This window comes from Nelusetta ayraudi, unplaced genomic scaffold (assembly GCF_046127955.1).
Source record: "Nelusetta ayraudi isolate G7.1 ecotype Tasmania unplaced genomic scaffold, CSIRO-AGI_Nayr_v1 ptg000059l, whole genome shotgun sequence".
In the NCBI taxonomy this organism is placed as follows: Eukaryota; Metazoa; Chordata; class Actinopteri; order Tetraodontiformes; family Monacanthidae; genus Nelusetta; species Nelusetta ayraudi.
Window position 1 is genome coordinate 3886645 of NW_027466109.1, and position 25950 is coordinate 3912594.

Genomic DNA, 25950 nt, shown 5'->3' on the forward strand with positions numbered 1-25950 from the left:
GTGGTTCATTTGTCACAGGCAACATAAATAGCACAGTAATGTAATATTTACTTATTATTAAAACAAAAAACAAAAACAAATGTATTTTTGAATTATTGCACTCCTTTTATTCCATAAGGTAAAGAGGTTCTTCTTTTTTCTTTTCTTTTTAAAGAAAACTTTTAATTTCTTCAATAATTGCCGCGTATCGTTGTCGCACATATCAACGTCAAAACAGCAAACTCGGGACGCCACAAAGGCAGACCTTAAAAGCTATTGGCGCTCTCTCATTGGCCACCCGCGGCATCCGTCATCCGTAGCCCCGCCTTTTCCCTCCGGACCAGGCTCGGTTGAGTCGTCGGGTTGAGCAGCAGGAGTGTGGTTGGAGCGCGAGAGGGTCGCGGCCGCGATGATCTGACAGATGAAATAGCGAGGAAAAAAGAAAGAGAAGGCGGGCGTCCACCCACACAAAACAATGTTCCCCAAAGGCAAAGGCACCCCGGTGCCGTCGGACAGCCAAGCACGAGAAAAGTAAGCTCGCAAATGTTTTATTATTGTGTGTTTCCTTTCCCTCCGCCTCGCAAGTTGTTTCCCTGTCGCGCGCTGTTGTTCGCTGGACGGGCTAGCCGAGAGAGAGGCGATTTCCTCCCTGCCGAGAATGGAATTGAATGAACCGCCTTGTCTCCTCGCCATTCCTCCTCCTCCTCCGAGCCGTGCTTCATGCTGCCTTTTTAGCCCAGCAATGTGTCTCTCTCCCCCTCTCTACACCACTCGGAGCAGTTCGCCCGTGTACCCCCAGCGGTCTTGCCTCATATCTTTGCAGTTATTCAGTCGAGAGCGGCGACGGGAGAAAACAATAACAGCGCCGCCGCTGCCACACAGTACATTGTTTTCCCTGTCGTTGCGCTGTGGATAGGCTGCGTTTTTATTCCCCCCCACCCCCAGCTCCAGCTCCAGCTCCATCAGTGGCACCGGGATCCAGTGCCTAGCTAAGACACAGCCAGATGGCGGTGTCTTTTTCGCCGTTCACATCCCATTTTAACTGCTACTATAGCCCACTGTTCTAACCTCGTTGTTGTGTGAATCGTAACCATTTTTTTTTTTTGCCCGGTGACTAGTTCTCTCCCCCCCCCCAATAAAATATTTTTTTGGGCTAAGGCTGTTTGGCAGCCATTGTTCAGAGGGCCTGTCCCCGACTTTAGTCACTCATAGTACACGTTGGATACGATTGAATTGTGTGTTTGACGTTCATATTTTTTTTCTATTTTTATTTTTTTTTTAATGTGAGTGTGTGTCTGTGTGAATATATAATTTTTTTAAAATGTGAATATTTTGTCAATACAGGTTGGCCCTCTACGTTTATGAGTATTTGCTGCACATAGGAGCACAGAAGTCTGCACAGACCTTTTTATCAGAGGTATGAGCAATTTGATCCAAAAACGAAAGTTTAGACACACTGAAACAAACAAACAAACAAAAAAAACCAAACAATTTTTAGTTTATGTAAATGCATTCATTGCATTGAAATATGTTCTGTTAGAATCTGTTGAACTTAATTGTTTTTTTTGTTTGTTTTTTTTTTGTTTTTTTTTACAAGATCCGATGGGAGAAAAACATAACTCTTGGAGAACCTCCAGGATTTCTCCACTCTTGGTGGTGGTAAGAATTATTGTTCTCAATGTTCCCTGACTGTAACCATGCTCGGGCTTTTCTTGTGTATGTGTGGTTGTGTTTGCTTCATAACCTGTCTTGTCCCACAGTGTATTCTGGGACTTGTATTGCGCCGCACCAGAGAGGAGAGAGACATGTGATCACTCCAGCGAAGCAAAAGCATTCCATGATTACGTGAGTAGTGCCTGCACAGGAAGCAGTTACCCAAATTGCGCTCTCTCTCCCTGTCTCTCTCTCTCTCTCTCTCTCCCTGTCTCTCTCTCTCTCTCTCTCTCTCTCATGCTTGCTTCTCACTCCTGCTTGTGAAGACAACAACTGGCTTTATCAGGGTTATGAAGCTGCGCTGCTGACACCAAAGTTGGGTCAGAATTCTCTTCTTGACTCTTGTGTGAGAAACTTCTCTTGGCTCTCTCTTGACTCAAACACTGACAGAAACTCTCATTGCCTTTCTGATGTGATATTTTGCTTTACCTTTTTGTTGTTGTTTCTTTTTTTCTTTTTTTTTAACTTATTATCGCTTAAATTCATCGCTAGATATTTCTATCATCCAAAATAGTTGCCTCTTTTCCACAAATTGTATATTTTAGCAGTGGTAAAAAAAAAGAAAATTGTAGTTATACACAAAATAAATAGCCAGTTGTAATTCCTTATCTGGAATTACAATTGGCCACGTTGCCCTGTTGCGGGGTCTAATGATGCGTCAAACAATGAGCCTAAAAGGCTTCTGGGAAAATGATGCTGATGTCAGCATGTTCTGAGTCAGACCTGTCGAGCGCTCCCCTCTTATCCGCGACACGCTCGAGGTCCATGCCTGAGCTGCGAAGAGGAAATGGAACCCGCTGTGCATTCTGCACACATTCTTTGCACACGCAGCTTGGCACCGGAGAAAGAAACCCACCTGACCTGACGTGTGAAAGCTCAAGTGCACTGTGATTCCTGGAGCATATTGCTCACCGTTGTGTAATTGTTATGGATTTTTAATTTGAAGAAACCAGTTGTTGGTCTCTAATGCAAACGCTTGTCATTTCAGAGTGTGTCCACTTACGCAAACACCTCCATATTTATGCGCCTTGTCTCCTTTGCATATTGATAATTATGCCATTTGAAAGTCTTTTCTTCTTTGCGCGTTGTGCATTGTTTCCTGCTTTGAATAAGACCTCAGTCAGTAGAATCATCAAAAGAAACTTTCTGATCATCAAAGAAAGCATGAGCCGCTTGTCATTGGCTTTTGCCATTTTGTTCCTTTTTAATTCTTTTGCCATTCTCGTCGCGAAAACATAAGACGAGACATGCGCGTGTGTGATCTCCATAAAATAAAGACGGTTATTCGTGTCGCGCTGCGCTATCAAAGACGGTGAAAGATATGAGAGCGCCTCTCGTTTCTTTTATTTTGTTGTTTTCGGCAGATGGCACAGGGTTAAAATGGAGTTGGTGGCAGTCTCTTCTAAGATTGGCCTCTTCTCAGAGTTGTCAGGGTAACAGACCTCCTGATGTTGCAGGTGACCTGGGAGCCAGGAGACGGCATGCAGAGTGGCGCTGCCCTGTAAATAACCATTGGCTGTCTCATTTTAAACCATGCAGATGAAGTGGGAGTGAAGCTCGGGTGAAACTGACGCTCCTTGCAGTCAGTATTAATGTGCGAAATAATAGTACAATAGCCGAGTGTCATAATTTTTTAAGACCCTCCTGTTTTGAGGCTGTGATATTTGGAAACCTGGATTACAGCGCCACTGTTTAAATGGCCCTCATTCACAGAGATGTGGAAACAAGAGTATTTTTTTTTTTTTTAGAAAATGAGCCCATTTTTAAAACCTAAGCAACGCAAAATAAGTCATTAGGCTGCAGCCGATGGCTTGACGACAATGATTTTCATAACATGGAAACATTAAGCAAATAATGGAGCAGCAGCAGGAGCAGTAGCAGCATCAGTCTGGCCTATGTGCTGCTGCTGCGGTGGGAAGCCGCCAGAGTTTCTGTGTGGCTGATTCTTCCCGACATCTTGTGGCTGCCCTTCACTCTGACGTTGCCTTCTCCTTGTGTTCATCCACGGTGGTTTGGGGGGTCACGCTAGTGTGTCTGCCTGTGTGTGTCTGCGGACAGTACAAGTCCTTGCCTTTGTCTAGGTGTGGGGGAGGTGAGTGCTGCTCTGTTAGCTGGCAACCCTCGTAAAGCCCCCGGCGGGCCTGATGAACGCTCCCTGAGGGGCCCCGTCACCATGGCGTCGGCGCCTGATTGATGGCTGTCACGGAGCTAAAAGGCAGATTGGAAACAAGGAAAGGGGAGTGGCACCGTGGCATATGCCCAGCCGGCATCCTGCACCGCAGAGGAGAGAGGAGAGGAATAAAGAGAGAGAGAGAGAGAGAGCGAGAGAGAGGGAAGTGGGGGGTTGGGGAATACGACGGAGGGGAAGTGGAAAGGCCCCGCTGGAAGCATCCAGTCAGGATCCTGGGTGGGTTTTATGATGTTGATTGATGGTTGAACATTTACAAGCTAAACATAGAAGCTGTTTTCTTTAGAGCCGACGCCGCTTCCAATGACAGAAGTGAGGCAGCTCCGAGAGCGCTCAGAGGGAGAGGGGGAGCGAGATTAACACAGACACGGCAAAAAAAAAATGTACATTTATTCTTCCCTCTCATCTCTGCCTGCCTTTGTGTACTTTTGCTTTCTCACTCTTGCCCCAGCTAACGTCTTTGTCGTCCTCACCCAGCTGCCTTTCCCCCCATTCTTTCTCCCCCCCCCCCCCCCCCCCCCCCCCCCCCAATGCCTTCCACTCTTCTCCTCTCCCTTTGTTTTTGTGAGTAGAGCAGAGGCACATCCAGAGACACTCTGGCCTCCCGTAACCCCTTCTCCTGATTCAAGAATTTAGGGATCATATCATCTGGCTGGGATTTCTGGTGTGCTTTTAAATATGCGCACGCACACGCACGCACGCACACACACACACACACACACACACACACACACACACACACACACACACAGACGTGCTGCATTGTGGCGTCGGAGGGGCACTCTGTCTTAAACAAGGTCCCCTGGGGAGTTGTAAGGAAGGGTCCAGACAAGAACTCGGTAGCCCGGGGGAAGAGCTTAGACATCTGCCATGGCTTCCTGTAGCAAAAACTGTGGCGAGACGTTGTTGATTTAGATCCCGCAGCAGCATCGGGCTGTTCGGGCCAGTCCAGCCAGCGCAGCTCCGGGCTTTATGGACATGATAAAGATCAAACTCAACATGCCTGGAAACCTGCCGTGCACGCTGCCTCTCAGGACGACGTGCACATTCGGGCTCCTGTGGTTCACTTTATTGTGTTTTGGACTGGGTGTCTTAGCTCGGCTTCAGGGTTCTCTTCTCTGCCACCTCGTTAATGATTTGAAATGAACTTGCTCCGTGCACGTCTTGCGGGACACAGTATTTTATTTAATTTCTTTTGCAGTTACGTTAAAACATGTTTATTTTGTATCTCTGTTGTGAGGGTGAGAGCGTCAGACACTTAAAAAAGTGTTGCTTTGGATGTATAGTTGTGGCTTTGTGACAGCAAGGGTAGCATAGATTATAACTAATGTTTTTGAGTCCTAAATGAAAGTAATCTAATGGGAACTGGTAGCTGATCGACCCAGCTTTGGTCTTGTTGTGCTAATCCAAAAAACAAAACCAAAAACCTGTTTCTCCTCTTCCAGCCGCACCAGGATGGGCTTTTTGTCCTGGTTCTTTTGGAGCACATTGCCTTTTTATTTACCCTCATAAACCAAACGCGGTTTACAGCAGCGTATAACAATAAAATTCAGGCTAATTTGCCTACAGTGGCTCTAATTAGTATCCTTTCCATTGGGTCAGTGCTTTTTGCGGTCACTTCCTCCTCTTGTCTGAATCAGGCAAGGGTTTGCAGAGGCTCTGCCTAAATAGTTACCCAGAAGTCTCTTGTTGGTACTGCTTTCAGGCCGGGTAGGTTGGGGTGGAGCCACGGAGGACTGGGCGGAGTCTCACAGGGTTTTGTGAGAAGTCGCCCTGTGTTGAGGAGGATTAGATCTTGACTTCGTTGCCGTTTAACCTGAGTGAAGGCAACTTGTCTGGGCAGTGAGGCTGTTGCAAAACCTGTTATGTTTTATGCATGCAGATGACTTGGTTTATTTTTCCACCGGTTGTGTGCGAGTCCTCTCCATGTCTAAGTGGCTGGATGAAGCTTTTTACTCAGGTCGCAAATCGGAATGTTTCAAGTGAAAATACACCTGTGCTCATCTTGTGTGTTCAGCCGCGGTTGCTGTCGGTCAGTGTCTCCAGGAGGTCCACGTCTAGTGGCTCAGAGAGGAAGAGAAGATGGAACCGCCTGATGAACACGTGCTCACTATTTCTGAACTTATGAAACAGTAAAAAAAAAAGTTCTTGACAGTCGGGATGACAAATATGACATCAGTGATGGTGAAACCCGCCCAGTGGTGTTTCACCTGCGAGGGCCATCGGCGGTTATTATTCCGATGAAGGGTTGCTCGTTGTGTTGGAAGCGACAGCATATTCATCACAATCATCTGCTCCTCATTCTTACCAGCTGGCTGCACCCTGCGGTCATTTGCATCACATTTAACAAAATGGAAATCCTCATGGAAATGCTTCGTGCTGCTACAGTGGAAGTTGGTGCACTGAGGAGGAGTCCTTCTGGCCGTGCTGTGCGCACTTTGTTCGACATTCCTGCCTGATGCGTATCAAGTTGGAACGCCTGTACCTATGACGTAAACGGCGGCATCAGTTGATGGCAGCCGTCACCAGGCTGAGTTTGAAAAGAAAAGCATAAACAATAAACCATCTTCTTTGAAGTTATTATTATTATTATTATTATTATTATTATTATTTATTTATTTTTTACCGTTTAAATGTCTTGGAGACATTTAATGTAAGAGTGCATTGGCTTAAGTAAAGAGATAATGCTATGTTATTAATATATATTTTGCTTTTTGTTTATTCAATTAATCTATTTATTTATTTATTTTTTGAAATTGTGTCTTTATTTGGAACGGCCAGGCAAATTACACAGTAGCAGCAGAATCAAAGGTAATAGAGTTTGAAGTCCTTCCATTTTTTTGTTTAAATCCTGGTATCCTGCACTCATAGGAAAACAGCATATTAGTTCATCTTCAACAAAGTCATTTTGTTTTGCCTTTGCGTTAGTTGTCATCGTTTTTAAAAATGGGTCAATATTGCTCAACCGCTAATTACAGCAAATTGTTTCATATTTACATTCACAAAACGATCTGAAATAAAAATACTTTTTTTTTATCTCTCCATGACGATCTTTTGCCATGTGCCATGAAATTAGAAACCGATTAATAGCGTCGACTGTGTTGATTGAGTGGCTGCTGCGCTTGTAACACTTTATGCAAGCATGTATGCCGGCTCGTAACTGAGACAATCGTGAAATGGCTTTGTCTTCTGTTGCATCAGCACGTTAAAAAGATGAAGTCAAGTTAAATGTATTCACTGCTCAGGTCTACAGAGTTCTGAGGTCAGCGGTTTTTTAAAATGACTGGTGTCAGATCCGGGCTGGTTGAAAGCAGCTTGAGACGTCTGTGGTTCAAGCAGTTTCTCCCCGAAAATGTCTTCTTCCTCCCTCCTTCCCTCTCTGCCACGTGTGCTGCAGTCTTCCCCTTAAAAAGAAGAAAAAGAAGAAGAAGAAGAAAAAAGAGCTTCACCATCGCATGCGCTGATGCGATTTGTTCCCGTAAATGTTCTCCACCATCCTGTGATGGGATCCTCGTTAAGAATTTGGCTTTTGCCGGATGTTTGTGCCGCTCTTGTTATTTCTTTTTTCTTAAGTGAGCCGGTGGTGGCGGAGCCTCGTGAGATGTGACTTTCTCCGTGGCCTCACTTCGCTTCCCGCTGAGGTATTTCACAGTGGGCCTGCAGCCTGGCCAGATGTAATTAGAGGAGGTTCAGTCCGTTTCAGAGTGTGTGTTTTGATGTCTGAAGAGACGACCAAGTATGTGTGTCTGTGTGTGTGTGTGTGTGAGAGAGAGCGAGAGAGAGATGGATCCACCCCTGATTTAACTTTTCTTTTTTCTTCCAACTTCATCTAAAATGTAAGCAGGCGCGACACGACCGGCGGACGCCCGTCTTGTCCCCGTAGCCGTTAGTGGAAGCTGTGGCCTCACAGCTCGGAGGACATTAGCCCGTCTCAGATTGCCTCGGCCATGGGGAAGAAAAACTCCAGTCAATTAGGAGCGTGTGACTGAGGCAAATGGCACATTAGTGAATTAGGGCTGCGGTTTAAGCAGGAAATCGGTCCGGCAAACCCCTGCCGTGCAGCAGCACTTTGGAGTCCCTGACTCAGTCGATCCCAGTGATACTTATCTGATTCTGTGGAAGCGTGGAGCAGCAGGGCTCCTGGGCCTCAATCAAGACCCACTCCTTTCAATACTGGGGGTCCACAATGACACAGACTTAACAAATTGTGGCTTTTCTTTCTTTCTTTCTTTCTTTCTTTCTTTCTTTCTCTTCGTCAGGGATGTTGTGTGTGTGTGTATATAGTGGAGTTGTAAAGAACACAAATCCTCTTTAGCTGCTCATTGAGATAAAAGACGATTCTTAAAACGTCCTGCAGGAAACGGTGAGCGAGATTAAAAATGTGTCTTCCTTTAGACACAGTGCAGATATTTGCTCCGCTCACTGCACGCTGCATTTGTTGTTGTTTAATTCCCCACTTTGTGCGCCGAGAATATGACGGTGCGGCCATACATCACACTGTCTTGAATTAGTGGTTGACCGATATGGGTTTTCAATGGACGATGCTGATATATCAGAATCAGACTCTGAATACTTAAGGGAGCAGCTCGGCTGAGGGCCAGTATTTTAATGCCACTATCATATTTTTTGTGTCCATTCTTCGTGTTTTCTATTTTAATGGCAAACATTGTGATAGATCAACTCTACTTTACTTTCCCCTGTCATGACAAACAGTCAGACAATGTCACACAACATCCCGTTTCTCCTTTGTGTTTCAGAGTGCGGCAGCGGCGCCCAGTCCTGTGATGGGAGGAATGCCCCCTGGTGACGGCATGCCGGGAGGACCGATGCCCCCTGGTTTCTTCCAGGTCAGCCCACTGAAACGCCGCCTCTTTCTACTAATCAACCCATCTCACTGTTAAATCCGCCCGCGATCCATCATCAATACGCGTTCCTCCTCATCACCACCATCAATGACGGTGCCGTAGGTGTTCTGCTGCTTTCGTCTTTCGTCTTTGGCTCCTCCTAACTTGGACTGCTGCTAGTGGAGGGCTGGGCAAACATTTTGACTGGTGGAGCCTCCGTGGGTTCTACAATTTGACAGGGTGGCTGAACCAGGAGCAGGTGGATGGAGTATTTTGGTGATCCACCTCATAGGAGAAAAAAAGTATATCATAGTGTATGCACAAAACACGCTTTAATCTCAATTGAAAATGAACCAAAGGCATTACAACAAAATATTTGTCTTTTTCTATTTTATGATTTACTGACTATTAATATAATTTCTTCGATTATACCATGCCATGGCCAAACAATGGCCAAACTATGGCCAATGCCTACTAGCAAAGGCATGGCCATAGTTTGCCAATGCCTTTGCTAGTAGATGGTCACAGACACTCTGTCTGCCCTCCTCCCCTCTCCCACTCCGGCGCGGCAGGCAGGCAGGCAGGCAGGCAGGCGTGGTCTGGCCATTCTCCCGTAATGGACAAGTCAGAAAGGTGCACTGTCAACCAATCAATACCTTGCAGGGAGAAACTCCCAGAGTGACCGCGCCGTTAAAAAAACTGCCAAACCTGCCACGATGATTCCCTTTTTTCAGCCTGCGGCTCACTGAGCACCAGAGGCCGCAAAGGCTGCCACTCGTTACCTGATTGTGTTAATAACGGCGACCGATGTTCTCACCTTAGAGCATAGGTGTCAAACTCTGGCCCATGGGCCAAATTTGGCCTGCGGTATCATTATATTTGGCCAGCGAGGCTAAATACAAAATCACTACTAGAGTTGGCTTGATGGTATGATACGGCACATGTGCGGCTAATACTACAAATACCAGAATGTTCTGCTGGTATTTTGGACGTACATTGAAGGATATTATTATGATTTAATTGATTGTTTTTGTTATTTTTTTCATTTTAAATTTAGTGTTAGCATGTGGAAAAAGGTTAGCTGAATTTTTCATTTGAAATTCGAGTTTGCATGTGTGTGCAATATGAAGTAATTTATTGTCTAGTATTAAGCTTTGCATTGTTCCATATTCAGGTTGAAGCAAAACTTGTTGTGGGTCCATATGAAAAGGTTCACTGTTCATCTGTAACATCAATGTTGGCCCGCAACTTTGTCCAACGTTGACGTTTTGACCCCACTGTGTGTTTGAGTTTGACACCCCTGCATCAGAAGGTTGAGCCTTCTCCCACCAGAAGCTGTGGGAAGAGGCTCAGTTGCACCCCCCGCTGGCGGCGCGGTGCGTTGCCGCTGTTTGGTGTGGGTGCGCCGCTAATTGCGCGGAGCTTAATTGACGGCGTTAATTCTGGGAAATTAGCGCTGATAACACGCTGCATAGAAGGAGCCCCTTAATGACTTGACTGACAGGCAGAAGGGCAGCCAACCTCTCCATCGTCAAGTCGCTCGCTCGCTCGCTCGCTCGCTCACTCCTCTCCTCCATCTCTCTCTCTCCTCCACTGGATTCGTCACATTAATATTTGCCTCTTATTTTTGTTGTACATTGTTTCCCGTTTTTTTTTTAATTTGCTCAAACGTATCCTCTGCCCTGCAGTAACCCTGCTTCTTCCTTTGACGCTTCCTTTTCTCGCTCCCTCCTCTCCTTCTTTTGATCTCATCCTCCTCCCTCCCCTCTGTCTTTGCTCCTCGCCACCTATTTTGTGCGATGCCGCAGGGTCCTCCTGGTCCCCAGGGCTCTCCTCACCCTCAGCCTCCTCCCCCTAACAGTATGATGGGACCTCACAGTCAGGTAACTCTCCCTTTCCCACTTTGTCGCTTCTTCCTGTTTTTTTGTTCTGTTTTTTTTTCCCGTGGCCATTCGGGAACGCTGGTTCTCGGCTTTGCGCTTTGGCATTCGTGTCTACTCAGTGCTTCATGCTGCTTTTAGTCTTCACACAAAACTGCTTGACTGCCACAGTTTCAGTTGTAGTGTTGTATGGTTTTGTTAATCACAGTGTTTTTTCGGCCACAGTCCTTCATGTCACCACGTTTTGCTGGAGGCCCAAGAGGTCCACCCATTAGGATGGGCAACCAGGTAAAGGGCGCACGCACGCACGCACGCACGCACACACACACACACACACACACACACACACACACACACACACACACACACAAAGAGAGTAGTAGAAAACAAGGCATGTTTGTTAATCTGCAGTCTCATTGAAATCTTTATGTCTTTCCTCCTGTAGCCACCAGGTGGCGGCCCTGGTCCTCATCCCATGCTGCCCAACATGGACCCCACAAGGCCACAAGGTGTTTTACAGTGTTTACGCTTCTCTGTGCACCAAAAAAAAAACATATAATGTTAAGCAAATGTATGAAGATTGAAAATAATAATTCCTGTCCCCTCTCGACAGGCCATCCTAACTTGGGGCCAATGCAGAGAATGAGTGGCCCTCGAGGAATGGGACCCATGGGGCCCGGCCCACAGGTTGGACCTTCTGACTCAAGTTTCATTACGTGCCAAACCTTAGAATTCTCAACTTATCTTGTATTGTCTCTGTTTTGTTTTAGTGGCTAAAATACAAATTTTAAATATTTATTTGTTTTAATTACATATATTTACTTCCTCCTGTTGACACAAGTTAGGTTTCCAAATTGAAAAACAAGTAATAATGTTTGCTTTCCTTTTTCCAGAACTTTGGTGGAGGCATGAGGCCCCCACACAACACAATGGGTCCTGGTATGCCAGGAGTGAACATGTACGTGTTGCTGTTAAATGGATTAAAACACTTCCATCAGGTTCTAATTTGCAGAATGTAGCTGAACTCTCCTGTGGTCTTTCCACCCCAGGGGCCCCGGGACTGGACGGCCATGGCCCAATCCCAACAATGCCAACTCTGTGAGTGCTAATTCTCACTCAGACGCTGAAAAATGACGGTTCATGTTGCAGCCAGCTCCCATCCCGGAGCTGCCGAGGCCTAAAGTGCTGCAAGCTCCTGGCCTGGGATACGTAATTGTAGTATAATGTGTCAGAGTTTCCACTGGCAGTCGGACAGCCAGCCGTAATGGTGTTAGGATGATCTGATGATGACATTTTGAGGTACAGAAAGAGTTTGATTTGTCCTGGTCTTGAGTCTAATGTTGCTGTTTTTGGTTTCAGATGCCTTACTCATCACCCTCTCCCGGTGCATATGGGGTGAGGACATAACCTGGCATCTTTCACACGTCATAGAATCTAAGCTCAAGCTAACACAATTTAATACATCTCTGTACATCTATTTATATGCATCTCTTCTTTCTTGCTTGCGCAACAGGGTGCTTCTGGAGGCGGCGGACCCCCAGGAACTCCCATCATGCCGAGCCCAGCAGGTTAGAGCACTAAAAATAGCTGTCTGTCTTTAGTCCATTCAGGCATTATCCAGCACCAATCTAACAAAAGGCTTTCCCTCCTGCCAGACTCAAACAACTCCGGTGACAATTTGTACACCATGATCAACACTGGACCCGGAAACCGAAATAATGTAAATGCCGTTATGTTGCTCTTGTTAGTCTGAAGTGTAGATCAGCCTCTGATTTATTGATCTGAACTGTTTACTCTCAGAATGCTCCTTTTGAGCAAAGCCCAAAATCCTAGTAACCTGCTTTTTATGCAAAACAAAAAAGTCTGCTGTCTGCTGTCTCAGGCTTGTGCAGACAGATCTGATTTTTGTGTTGAAATTAAATGCATGACGTAGTTCTTGGTTAAGGCTCATCCGAGCTTGAGGTGCTGACTTGTGCCGTTGCACTTCCAGTTCCCGATGGGCCCCGGCTCCGATGGACCCCTGGGGGCCATGGCCGGGATGGAACCACACCACATGAACGGCTCACTAGGTAACAAACCAAGGAAACAAGTTCATTTATTGTTGAAGAGAATCACAAACGATTATTTTAAACTAAAAAAATGTTACATTATTTTATCAGGCTCTGGTGACATGGATGGAATGAACAAGGTAAATCTTGTTGTAACTAAAGTCATGTTTTCCTTTTGTTTTGTTTTTTTTAACCTTATGTGGATATAGACTAAATACAACTTGCTGAATTGTTGCTTTCAGAACTCCCCAAACAATTTAAGTGGCATCAGCAATCCTCCCGGGACACCGAGGGACGATGGAGAGCTGAGTGGAAACTTCCTCCACTCCTTCCAGAGCGAGAATGTGAGTGTCCCTCCTCCGCCTTGCCACTCACTTCCTCCTTCCTTCCAGCGTGGCGCAGAGGCGCTCGCTCAAGCCCGCTATAAATAATCGCAGCGCTAATCCTCGCCCGCCCGTGTGTGTGTGTGTGTGTGTGTGCCTCCGCAGTACTCCCCCACCATGACGATGAGCGTGTGACCTCTCTGCTCCTCAACTCCCGACTTTGCCATCATTCCAAGGATCTGAACTCACCACAGGACACGGCCAAACACATCAGCACCGAATCAGGGACAGGCGCCATTTCGGTTCCTCACAAATTTTTTCGAGAATGCTGATCGGAAAGAGAGAGAGAAGGAGAGGGAGAGAGAGAGAGAAAGAGAGGGAGAGAGAGAGATGAGGTGGCTGACGACTACGCGCTCAAAACATGAAGGACAATTTCACTATTTATCACTGAATCCCAAGTGTGACAAAACCAGCTACTGAAAAACGAAAAAAAAAAACAAATGCATACATGACACGTTTTCCATGCAGAACCCCTCCCCCGTTCCTCCCCTGTCCCGCCCCCCTGTCCCTTCCCCAACCCAACCCACCCTCCTCCCCCTCCAGAGCGAAGAAAGAAGATAAAATAAAGTGGTCAAAGTTTACCTCTTGTACTTTTAAATTAACGCTTTGTGGTGCAAGATGTGCAGGAAATGTCTCTGCTTTCGTCACTTAAAAAAAAAAGAAACACTGGAGAGTGTGTATATGCATTGTGAAAAGTTTTTTTTTTGTACCGTCATTTATTTTTTTTATTTTTTATTTTTACATCTGTCGCCATTCATACGCCATGTCGCAGAAGTCAGCTGACGTAGGACTCTGATTTCCTTTTTTCTGCCTTTTTCTCCGTGGCCACATTTATGAACTTTGTATTTTTCTTCCCCTAATGTGCCCCTCCCCCCCCAAAAAAAAAAACACCCAACAAGTCTTTGTTTTTTTGTGTTTTTTTTGTGTGTTTTTTTTTTAAAGGTTTGTCATGGGGAGAAGACTTGAGAGAGCATCATAAAAGTGCTGAGATTGTTCCTCCAGTAGTCAGAAATTGATCCAAGCTTGATCAGTTTTAAGTTGGCTTTGGTCAGCAACGATGTGACTCGGCACTCTTGACTGTCCTTTGTTGCTGTTTGTTGTCTTTTTTTTTTTTTTTTTTGGTTTGTTTTTAACCCTAAAGCGGGCAGATCGCTGTTTCACTCCGTCAAGGTGAAAAACCAGACTTTTGGTGTAAGAAGCGAGTGCATGAATGCTGAGACTCTTGTGTACAACATACTACCTAGTGCTGCTCTTGACTCTGTTGACACCTGCTTTAAGACGTGGCGTGTATCTCTTTACCTGTCTGTGCTGAACACTCTGTGCTTTTCATGGTCGTAGTCCTCTCTCTGTGTTTGCCCCATTTCCATTTTGATCATGAAATCACGAAATGACTTTGAATGAGATGCCCGTATTTTTGTTTTGTTTTGTTTTTAATTTCTCATCCTTATCGCTCTGACATGCTTCCAGTCCCGAATCATTGGTCGTTCCTCATTCAGTTTTTCTTTTTTTCTTTTTTGAACATTTTGATACAACCTTTGACTACATATATTGCCCCAGTTACTCCGAGTTAGTCAAAGCTTTCTAAGCTCATTCTAGTAGATATTGTTATGAACTTAGCAGCAGTCTTGTAAATGTGACGAGAATTTTTTGTTCCTTTTTTTTTTCTTTTCTGTGAACATTTACTCATTATAAACATCAGTCCTATGTTGCCTTTATTTGCCGATATTTTTTTATTTCAAATTGAGGAAAAAAATTGCTTGTTAATATAATTTTACAATAACTTAAAAACCTGTGTCTGCTTTTTTTTCTCAAATGTATATGCTTTCATTTTGAAAGTAAACCAATGCCACATTCATATGAAAACAAACCAAAAAAAACTGTGATGCAAATTCAGGTTATGTAACTGTAATGATCCATTTTATGAACTTGCTTCGACAGAAGATCAGCTGTAAAAGGCTGTTCCAGGTGCCATGCATCATCTGTCCAGTAACGGAAACAAAAACCAGAATGTTGCAGGCACGTCGCAGGCACGTCGCACCAGTATAACCAGTCTTATCGGGATGATGACACTGTTGCTGCCCAAGTGGGTGGGAATCCTGGAGCTGGAGAACGACTTGGTGGTAGGCGTTGGCACACTCTCCATGCTGTGATTCAGATTTGCACACAGCAGGTCATGTTGACATGCACAATCAACCTGGGGATGTGCAAAACTGTGACAGTCTCAGTTGTGCAATACGTGTGGCGATCATATTGTCAGTGTTCCCATGAGCCAAGGTCAATAACACATCAGAACATATTTTTCACTCCTGAACATATTTCTTACCTCATGCAACTTCTAAGCCAATATCACAAAACTTGTTTGTTTTTTTCCCCCCTGAGATGTTGCATTTTTTCATTGTTTGTCTTATGTTTTTGTTTTAAAAAAACAAACCTGTTCCCTTATTGGTGAAACAGTGGCCTGACATTGCCCTCTGGTGGGCTTAAGGGGATCATCAAGATTTTAAGGGAGATTTGGCCAAGACACGGCATTTTCTCTCTTCTCGGGCGCAAAAGATAAACACGCTCGATACATTGCGGCTTTGGTTTCAATTTCAGCACAGTTCTGACAGTGATCTGCTTCCGGTTTGACAATCAGCAATGGAGCCGCTCGCCACAGGATGTGGTCAGAGCGGGCACCGTCCAAACCCTTCGCCACAGTGCGAGAGCCGCACACCAAAACGTTGTGAAAGCTGTAGCCACAAACACAGCAAACTGATTACAATTGCATAAGCTTCGGAAGAACTTGTACTATGTTTCATAATAACGTGCTCCTTTTGAAAGTGTTTCTATGTGAGCCTCTGCTGCGGCTTGGACACATGACACAAAGGAGTTCTCATGCTCGGCCGCGTCGCCATCTAAATTCAAGTATTGAAAACAGATCAAGTGTTAAAGGTCAGACGTTACACAAAACTTCTCTTACCAACATTTTTAACAGTCTGGTCCATCAGGAGTGTGGCAAACATGAGGAAAAATCTCACCCTTAATTTCTTCTTCTTGCCCCTCTTTTCAGAAAATGCGTGCTTTGACAATTTGGGGGAAATTGCCCTTTGTGATGTCACAAGGGGTGTTGGTACACCTCTGTGAACATTGCTTCGGCCCCCGGGAGACCACCACATTGCTGACTTCCAGCACAACGGGGAACGTCCAACAAAGCATCAGTTTTAAAAGGTAAGTAAAACTAAGCTTTTTGCTGAAGGCTGCAAACAGAGGGCTAGATATGTTATTTCTGGAGGGTTTTTTGGGGGGAGGGGTAATTTGTTACACAAGTCTGCCCCTCTTAAATCCAAGATAAGAACGAAAACCTGAAAACAAAATGCTATTTATCAAAAAAAAAAAAAAAAAACAGACCTAGAAAACACACACAACTCAAGTTAATAGTTGTATGCAATATGAACTCATGTTATGTCATTAGTTATCTCAGTAGCCAAAATCAATAGCTGTGCAAAGATTACACAGTTAGGCATTAACTCATGTCTGGATGTCAGGGTCTGAGCGCGCCCACTCCACGGCTCACATGTATTCATGTGTGCAGTGTGGATGCCATGAAGTGAACCTGCATGACCCACATACAGAACAGCCAGTTCACCATTTATCATTTCCAGACGAGACAGCAAACAAAAGCTGCATTTTCATCAGGTGGAGAACTGCTCTCCCTCTCCCTCTCCCTCTTCCTATGCGTGTGTGTGCGCGAATGTGTCGGCGTATGTGAGAGAACATGAAAGCCCCGCAGCCATGTTCCTCTGCAGAATAAAATGAAGTCAAATCTCTGGAGCTTTGCAGTCAAATCTTATTCCCCGCATGTGAGTCAATGAGGGCAAAGGGGAGGGGGAAGTCACAGCACTGGTGTAGTATTGATGCAGATCTGCAGGGAGGGAAAGATCAAAACAATCCAGTGTGGAAAGTCTGCATTTTCCCTCCTCATTTCTACCACTCCACCCTCAGCCCGTTGAAGAATTAACAATTCAGTACGAGTCAAACTGTACACAGGAAGTAAATAGACGTCACAACCTTCAGCTGAAATCATTTATTAGACTGCAGTATCAAACATTAAAAGGGTGTAAAAATTCACAGACCAAACATGACAATTAAATTTTCTTTTGAAACTACATTCACATTAACCTTTAAAAAAATATATATACGAAAATGCTCCAATGTAATAAGAGGAGGCTCGCCTTCAATCAGATTCCATCAGATTGCAGCTACCAGAGGTTTGCACTGCAATCGTCATGACAAAGGTGAGGCCTCTGCTACATTACCGTGGACCATTTCAGATGCATTTAAAACCCCCATCAGTTAAATCTTTGTCTTTTCAACATTTCATTTTTTGACAGCTCCGTCGACATACTCTGCATTTTTGGCGGCGCGGCAGCCACGAGCACCGACAACTTGGACCTTTCTCTCTCTCGCTCGCTCTTTGTTTCCCTCCATCTGGCGACAGAAGCCGGCGGTTTACTCTGCGGCCGTCATTAAGAAACAGGGAGAGGCGAGTGCAAGCCTCGACAGCTGTGACTGGTGAACCCGGAGACCTTTGCGGAATCTGTGCCGCGCTTTTTTATTTTTTCTTTCCTCTTAATATTTTTCAGATGCAGCGCTTGACGTCAGAAGCTCCAGCAGGACGTGTGAAATCTTTATGTGTATCTTTATTCTTCAACGTTTTCAGTCCTGTTTTTTTTTTTTTTTTTTTTTTTTTTTTAAAGATTGCGTTATTCTGTTAATAATGCATTTGCAATTGTAAAGTTAAAAACAATCCAGACAAAGATGGTCTGGCGGCACTTCATCAACCTTCTTATTCAAACTTTTCCAGCACCTGTCTCACCTCCTGAGGGTGGTAACCCCACGGCCCCTCTGCGCCCTGGGGAGAGAGAAGAAGAAGAAGAAGGAAGACGGGAGTGAAGGCTCAATCGGCAGCGGAACTTCTTCGCGGAACAAACTGCCACCAGATTTCAAAAGACATCTTCTAACTACTACTAAATTTTTAAGAAAGCCCACCTGACAACGTATTTGGTATTGAGGACACTGTCAGGTGGGCTTCCTTAAAAGAATGGTGGCGCAAGATGGCAGCTAACTAGGAGCAAGACCCTTATTGGCCTTTGTATATTCTATACATCTGAGAACCGTTCTAAGCATAGGAAAATCAAATTACTTTTTATTGTACTGCGAGTATACACTTTCATTAATGTATTTATGGGCAGTATGTTAAACTTTTACCAATATAGAATTCATACATCAAGCCAAATTTTATTCACTGGACGTTTAATGCAATCGCCTGAACGCCTATTGCAATGTGTCTGGCTCAGCGCCAGGTGAATTACCGCTGACAACGCCTCCTTCTCACGCAACCAACGACTGGAAGCCCAGAGACTTTTACCCTCAATCAAAGCTCCCTGTCGCACTATTAAATTATTGTCGCAGAGGCCTAGCAGGTAAAAGTTCAGGACGGCTTGGGCAGACGTGTGCAGCGGTTCTCACCTTGTAGATCACTTTCCCGGCCTGCAGCACGTATAGCCTCTCGGGCAGGGCGCCGTACTTGATGGCGCTGGTGTCGCTCATGTCGTCCACCACCACCGGGCACAGGGGGTCTTTCTTCACCAGGATCTGAGCCGCGGACAGCCGGTCCTCCAGGCTCTGGTGCTGGTTGATGTCGATGTTGTTGGTGAAGGCCCAACCATCTGGCGAGGAGGAAGAGGGGTGGAATAACATGAGTCACAATGCGGCTGACAGGTTTGGCAAGTGAAAGACAGCAGCGCAGGCAAAGAAGCATTTTTGTGTTTGTTTTTTTGTTTGGTTTTTTTTTTTTTTTTGTATTTCTTTAATAGAAAACAGTCAAAGGAAAAATTTTCATATTTCATATCATACTTAATTAAATATATGCTGAGAGACAACAAACAAACAAAAACAAAACCCATATCACTTTTTTGTCCCTTTGGAATACAAGAGTAGGGGAAATTCATATTAGAAATCTTTAATACAATGCAAACCTATAATTGTCACCCAAAAGGGACCTTGACTTTGTTTGTTTTTTCTTAATAGTGTCTGAGATATCCCTCCCCTTGAAGAAACACAAGCCCCAACAAACCCCCGGGGTGAGGTCCCACTGACCTGTTGAATGCGCCTCGGCGATGTAGACAACCAGGAAGTCGGCCACAGCGGCGAAGTCCTTGACGAGTTGCTTGAACTCCTCAAGTTTGAACATAAACGGGGGTCAGGTGCAGCTTCCGAAGCTCAACACCAGAGGTCTGCTACCTGCGCACACAAACACAAACACACCGCATTGCCTCGAGTCATCAGCAGTGAGGTGAGAACAGGGGGGCAAGCAGAAGGGACCACGTCACGCACCTCTGGCAAACTTTCCGATGCTGCTCTTCGCCCCGCTCATCAAGACCACAGGTGAGTCCGGAGCTTCTCCGCCCTCGAAAGCCTCCTGCCCCAGTGACAACCACAAGCTGTGGCTCACCGCCTTGACGAAGTTCATGGAGCCGAACGTCAGACCCCAGTCCTCGTACTTGAAGTTGGGATTCTGGACCATCGTGGACTGCTCGCCCATCCTCATGGCGATGCTCTTGGCGAGGCTGGGTGACAGGAGGTTCACGACGTTGATCGTGAGGTTCACTATCAGCATGAAGCAGAACGTGCCTGCCGTGGAGATGTACACCATCACCTTCTGCGCCCACATGTTTGCGCCTCGGCGGTGAGTTGACGAGTTTCGCGGCGACGCGATCCATGTGCTTGTTTAACATGTCCGTGAACGCCCACACGGCCCCAGTTTGATAATAGCTGCTTTCAAGGACGCCGTCTGGCCTCGTTACCCCCCCTCCATCCTCATCACACGCCACAATGCTTTGTCGCGGATCCCCTGCCGCAGCTTTGAAACCGAGGGGAAATGAATCGCAAACAACATCTAGATGACATTGATTTGTTTTGGTTTGTTCTGCGGCTCACTGCTGCTATGCTGTGCTCGTCAATATGTGGTCCACGGCCACAATTAAGAGAACAGTACCCATAGGGAGAAATACATTTGTCAAAATCATGTATTTATTTTAGAAACAAAGTTCTAACCATTTTTAACTGTGTAGTTATATATTTTTTATTTTATGAATTTTTGTCTATTATCTTCCGAATATTTATGTACTTTTCGTGTCCATTTTTTTTTAGGCTACAATAATTTGGTTTTCAATGTAACCGTTTAACCATTTAAACGGTTTTGAATTATTTATTGTAGCCTCCACTAAGTAGTGAAACTGTGTGGCACGTGGGACATCTCACATTGTGATCGTGGACATTTCACGACGTATGTCAGTGCGACTGTGTGTCTTGTGCAGTCACTCGTTTTGCGTGTCAAGTTTCCAATAGTACGCGAACGCAACCTCAGATTGACGCTCTTTCCTCTTTTTTTCTCTCTTTTTTTTTAGGAGAGCGGGGAGCTCAGAGTGCAACAAACACACCCTGCAACATTCCGTCCACAGTTATATAAGGCGACTCGATGGTATCTCTCCCTTTGTTTGCACAACAGACCTGCCTGGTATAGAATTACAGTCAGCTTGCTCGGAGCCCTTGTCGCGCTAGGAACGCTAGATGGCGCTGCTGAACTGGCCTTTACGCGACGAGGCCTCCGTTACACGTCAGTCGCCGCCCCGTTCAGTTAACTGTTCACAGATGAAACGGCAATTAGAAGTAAGAAAAAAATATTTTAAATTGTATTATTATTGAACCAGATGCCGTGATTCATTAAGAAAAGAAAAAAAAAAAGTAATTTTGCTTGTTTTTCTTTGGCTGGACATGGCAAGGATATTGGAAATCAATTGACAGTCCACGCACAATTGAATTGTTGACGAATATTCAAAACAGAAAATGTCTTTTAAGACCAGATGTTCATAATTTTGGCATGTATGATGTGTCTTGTAACGTGTTGAGGATGAATCATCAGCCAGAAAAAAAAATCATCAGTTACAACAATAACAGAAAATGCTACATGGTGTACATTAAAGTGTTTTTTTTTTGTTGTTGTTTTGGGGGTTGGGGCCGTGGGGGGGTAAGGACATTTGTAATCGACATCTGTTTTGAAATTAAATTTAAACGGTGATTGAATGGCATAAACATATCTTAAAGTTCAAAGAAGAGTATTTGGATATGCTAGATCTCCAGGGTCGGTTGCTGTGCACAGCCTCAGGTGTCGTGCACTCATATCTAATGGCCCAAATCGTTTGATTGTAGTTTTGAAACGCGACTGTCGAACAGACGCTCTGACGCAGGAGCCAAACACGCCATCACGAAACACTTCTTCTCATCCCACACAGCCAGCGTTCTGCGCAGGAGAGGGAAGGATCCGGATGTGATGCTGGAGACTGAGGATGCTGCTGCTGCTGCTGCTGCTGCTCTGCTTCACTAAACGTGCCGATGCGCCCAATTAGACTCTTCCTGCTCTTCATTGGCTGATGTCGGAGAGGTAGGTGTTACCAAGGTCCAATTGTCCAAACATTTTGATGCCTCTCTCTCTCTCTCTCTCTCTCTCTCTCTCTCTCTCTCTCTCTCTCTCTCTCTCGTGCGCGTAACTGCACGCGGTGCTCAGTCAAGTTCCCCCCTGGCTCAGCTCGCGCACAATTTGTCGTGAATCAGTGTGTGCAGGTTCTGGTGGCTGCGCGCTGCATGGAAGAAGAAGAAGCAGCAGCAGCAGAAGAAGAGCCGAGTCATCGATGCACTGCAACTCTTCCTCTGCGCTCTTCGGGATGGTCAGCCACTGTCAGACCGCAACGCTGCCCGACTTCACCGGCTTGTCGCTCGCGGTGTACGGCGGCAAGACGGACGTGTGCGGCCGGCGAGCCGGCTTCGGCGCGCAGACGTGCCGCGGCTCCCCAGACACGGCGGCGCACATGAGCTGCGCCAGCTCGAAGAGAGTGACGCAGTCCGAGGCGAAGGCGCATCTGTCCGGCAAGGCTGCGAGCTCCTGCTTCTCTCTGCCGCAAGGTAAGGACTCCAAGCTGTGGCTGCAGTTTATCTTTGAGTGATAATTGCAAAAGGAAAAAGTTTCTCAGAAGTGAAGATAAGTTGCCTCTCACGAGCATGCTTCGGTCGCAGCTGCACTCTCTCCGTGCGCGCGTTTGTTGCTGTCTTGGAATCAACAATTAAACCCAGAATCTCGGCATGTTCATAATAAGATTCAGGGAAAAAACATATACACATATATCAAAGAAGCCTCCGTTGCGCCAGGAAGGCCTGTAGAGATGTTCCATATGTGTCCATCTGTTGCCAAGCAAGTGCGAATTCCCAGATAAGTTGACAAGATGTTGCAGCGGGGAGGGTTAGTTTGCTGGCTCACGGCTGAACACGGAGAATTAACACGGTTTCAAGACAATGTTTAGCGTTATCCGCACGTGTCATTTTTAGCGAAGATATCCATTTGGAACAAGATGATTGACATAAAAATAGATAATAGGATTAACTTAATAATATTCGTCGATTTATAATAATAATAATAATAATAATAATAATAATAATAATAATAATAATAATAATAATCGACATCATAAATAATTGCAGAGGTGAAATGTGCTGATGTGGGATCTGATGTGGAGGCTGCTCCATCCTGTTGATGGTAAAGCTGTGAGCGGCCGCCTCCAAACACATCACCTCCCCTCGGTCCTGAATCACGATGAGACGGAACACGTTGCTCAATCAGCAGCAGCAGTCATCCTCGCAGCGAGAAGGAGGATCAACGCATCTGATTATTGTTTCTTCCCGCTAAACCCGAACCACATGCTCGGCAGAATGCGTCTCGTCCGTCGTCTATGAGATTTGCAGAGTTTGCGCCCTCAGCGCTCCGTGCAAATGCAACATCCATCCTTGAGACTGGATGAGGATGAGATGAATCGCCCCATTGTCCCCCCCCCCCCCAGCTCGCTTCCAGTAAATTGTGGTGCAAGATGTGTTTTGTGCACATTCACATGAGAGCAGACGCGTGGACCCCCCACCTCCCTCCCAATGATTCATGTCAAGTTGTTTTTTAATAAACTCCGGCTTTTTGATTGATGTACAAAAAAAAGTTTGTGCTTAAATTAATCAAACACAAACAAACTGTTTGCGTATTGCATATAACTCAAATATTTCTGACACACTTCAGAAAGGAAAAGTCTTATTCAGCTCAACTTGTTCTTGTAGTTTTGTTTTTTTTCCAAAGACAACTGTGCAGCTTCCTCCATGATCTCCGATCTCGGCACTCATCGGTCTTTTGTGTCAAGCCTCATTTCAGGCTGATCACATTACACACACGCACACACACATACACACACACACACACTTGGGGATGGAGTTGAGATGCTTTAAGCTGCGTTCTCCACCACCGTTGTGGATTTACAGCAAACGTGACCTTTTAAACAAATGCAGGCTGTGACATTTTGCCCCAGTGTCAGTGAGTGGAGTCGTGTGCTCAGACTGGACATTCCAGGCTGTTTTCACCGACTTTCTCTGATAAAATTTGTCATAAATATGATTCAGCTAAATGTTTCCTTTACTCCTCTGTCTGCTGTCCGTCTGCTGTACTTTCCCAGGTCCTGGTCGCGCGCGTCTGAATTCAGTGCGGATCCAATTAGTCATAGAAATCTGTTTGCTTTTCATAATGTCAGTGCGTGTGTTGTCTATAACATGCTGCCTCAGTGCCACTTTAGTGTTCCACAGCATTGTGAAAGAAATATGAATTTTCTTAGACAATCTAAGAACTCCGTGCTTTGTTGAGTACGCACGTTTGCTCTGTACGAGTGGAGGCGCGGCCTCAGCCCTCCTCGCACTACAAGACTTTTTGTTGCCCACTGGCAAAGAAAATATTGTTCTTTGAAAGAAATCACTTGAACCCCTCCCTCCCCCCACCCCCTCCTGAAAACAGAAAAATGTGTTGAAATGAAGCCCGCATCATTGGAGCATCATCTGATATCTTCCTGAAGTTTCTGCTGGCTGGGCTCGAGTCACCAAATGTTTGAGTTAGAGGAGTGTGTTTGCCCACCCCTCCAACCCCGTCATCCCACCACCAGTGGTCTGTCTGTTGATTCAACCCGTAAAGGGATGAGTAATGGACTGTTGGATTGAATGTGCGTCTTTGCATTTCAAAGCACAACTCTCATTTTCTCTCTTTTCTTCTACAAACCAGCACTTTGACGCCGTGGTCAAATCTCAGTGTTTGTGGTGAAAAGTCACTGAGGCAGCTTTGTTGAATTCCCTCGAAGCAGTTTGGCTTTTTTTTCCTCTGTTTGTGGACTTCAGGCTTGCGAGGTCCATAATCTGACACTTATGAGAAACAACCATCCATTACAGCAGCCGAATGCTGTGTCACAGTGACAGGCAGTTCTTAATGAAAGCGCGGTCTGTGCTCACACCACACTGTAAAACGGCTCGAGTGATTTTTGTCAATATTTCTTTTATTCCTTTGGAGATTTTTTTTTTTTTACATTTAATTCTTGCTCTCAACGAAAATTGGATTGAACATTCAGCAGCGTTTCATTTTTGACCTCTGGGGCAGATTTAGCTGCTAGCGATGGATTTCAGTGTCGCAAATGGAATAGTGAGGACGCTCACTATTCAGGGTATAGCTGGTGCTCTGGTTGAAAAAAAACAACAAACAATTCCCATGCCCTCTTCGGTTAGCTGTTTAGGAATTTTTTCATGAGCAAATCTTGTGTCACATAAAATGTTTACACAGCTGTAACTCAGGCACAATGTTTGCCTCGGCCGCTTTCAAGAGGTTTTGTATTTTCCCAGAATCACCGCCGACTTCGGGATTTATTTTGCTTTAATTTGGCTTTTAATTCTGCGGAGTTCATAATATTTATTCAGCTCGGATTTAGTGCCATTCGCTACGGTGCTGACTCGTGGGCCACTGGTGATTTGTGGCACTGCGTCTTTTTTTGTGTTGTTGCAAAAATTGTGTAAGTCAGGGGGCTCGATGATTGCCTGGGTAATAGCAGGGATTCAGGATTGCTGGTCGTTGTCAGAGAAGAAAAAAAAAACCCTCCGACTGGAACCTCAAAATACATCCTTGACTGCGTGTGTATTTATTTTGAACGGGCTGTAAATGATCCCAGATTAATCCCTGGGTTTTTTCCTACTGTATCTCACTTTATCTCCCCCGGCTCACTCCCGGCGTGTCTCTGTGTGCTTCTCCTTGCGGAGTTGAGACACGGCAGACGGCTGATTGGTCCGGCTGGAGCAGCCAGCAGAGTGTTTCACAACTCTGCCGGCCAGCCGGTAGTCCGGCTTCCTGCTGCCTTCATCTCGAGTGGAGGGGAGTGAGTTATGTGAGCTTGTTCAGCGACGAAGACCGAACATGGGCCGTGTCGTTAGCAGGCAAATAAATGCTCGCTCGCTCTCCTGAGAAAGTGTTTCCCGAACGCCGGCTTAGTGTTGGATGACTCGGTGAAAACTCACACTGAGTGACGTGAGCGTCGCGGCCGGCCCCGATATGTCAGAGACGGTCGGGAGCGTGTGAGTCAGGGGCCGCGGCCTCTATTCCTCCCAGATGTGGACGGGCCGATCAGAACCTCGGAGGAAACGTTTTTCCTGCCCGAAAAGTGAGCCGACCTCTCGCTGAACCGCCCGTTCGATCCACGTCGTGGCTGAGGGGAGCCGAGAGTGCCAGAAGGTGATACAGGACGGGTATTTAACGTCACTTGTCACTTTTCCGCTCGGCGGTGTTTTACAGCAGGATCCGAAAAGACAGGCGACCCTCCGTCTGCGCTTGTAAATCTTTTTTTTTCTTCTTTTTTTTGGCCTCTTTCTTACGACGATAGCAACAAATCAGTCGACTTTTTCTTTCTCCCCCCCCCCCCTCCCCCAACCCCCCTCATTCTTGAGGAATCAGTTACTTTCCCATGAGCCACTTGGACCATCTCAGCC

At 45.7% G+C, this 25950-nt stretch overlaps 3 protein-coding genes across 5 annotated transcripts in view; 2 read left to right on the forward strand and 1 right to left on the reverse strand.

Moving 5' to 3' along the window:
• The first annotated feature begins 272 nt into the window (after positions 1–272).
• On the forward strand, positions 273–13969 carry ssbp3b (single stranded DNA binding protein 3b). 2 transcript variants are annotated; one of them, XM_076039232.1, is made up of 18 exons: positions 273–510; positions 1324–1396; positions 1577–1638; positions 1740–1824; positions 8638–8727; positions 10533–10607; positions 10830–10892; positions 11050–11113; positions 11218–11291; positions 11498–11562; positions 11654–11702; positions 11964–11999; positions 12118–12172; positions 12260–12324; positions 12595–12673; positions 12764–12792; positions 12895–12996; positions 13141–13969. In XM_076039232.1, the coding sequence occupies exons 1-18, from the start codon at positions 455–457 to the stop codon at positions 13168–13170; spliced, it is 1152 nt and encodes a 383-aa protein (XP_075895347.1). In that variant the 5' UTR covers positions 273–454; the 3' UTR covers positions 13171–13969. The 2 variants fall into 2 exon arrangements, with proteins under 2 accessions (XP_075895347.1, XP_075895348.1); XM_076039233.1 differs by lacking the exon at positions 10533–10607.
• A 3114-nt stretch (positions 13970–17083) lies between these two features.
• dio1 (iodothyronine deiodinase 1) lies at positions 17084–19795 on the reverse strand. The gene is made up of 4 exons (XM_076039388.1): positions 19411–19795; positions 19174–19317; positions 18544–18743; positions 17084–17926 (listed from the first exon to the last, which is right to left on the reverse strand). Exons 1-4 carry the CDS (start codon positions 19745–19747, stop codon positions 17861–17863), a joined length of 747 nt encoding a protein of 248 aa, XP_075895503.1. The 5' UTR covers positions 19748–19795; the 3' UTR covers positions 17084–17860.
• A 473-nt stretch (positions 19796–20268) lies between these two features.
• Positions 20269–25950, forward strand: part of glis1b (GLIS family zinc finger 1b) — a 70530-nt gene continuing 64848 nt past the window's right edge. Inside the window, exons 1-3 of one of the 2 annotated variants that reach the window (XM_076039240.1) lie at positions 20269–20557; positions 21369–21517; positions 21688–22035. In XM_076039240.1, coding sequence (XP_075895355.1) covers positions 21765–22035 — 271 coding nt within the window. In that variant the 5' untranslated portion in view covers positions 20269–20557; positions 21369–21517; positions 21688–21764. Of the gene's footprint in view, positions 20558–21142; positions 21518–21687; positions 22036–25950 lie in introns of those variants that run through there. The other variant, XM_076039241.1, reaches the window with a different exon arrangement.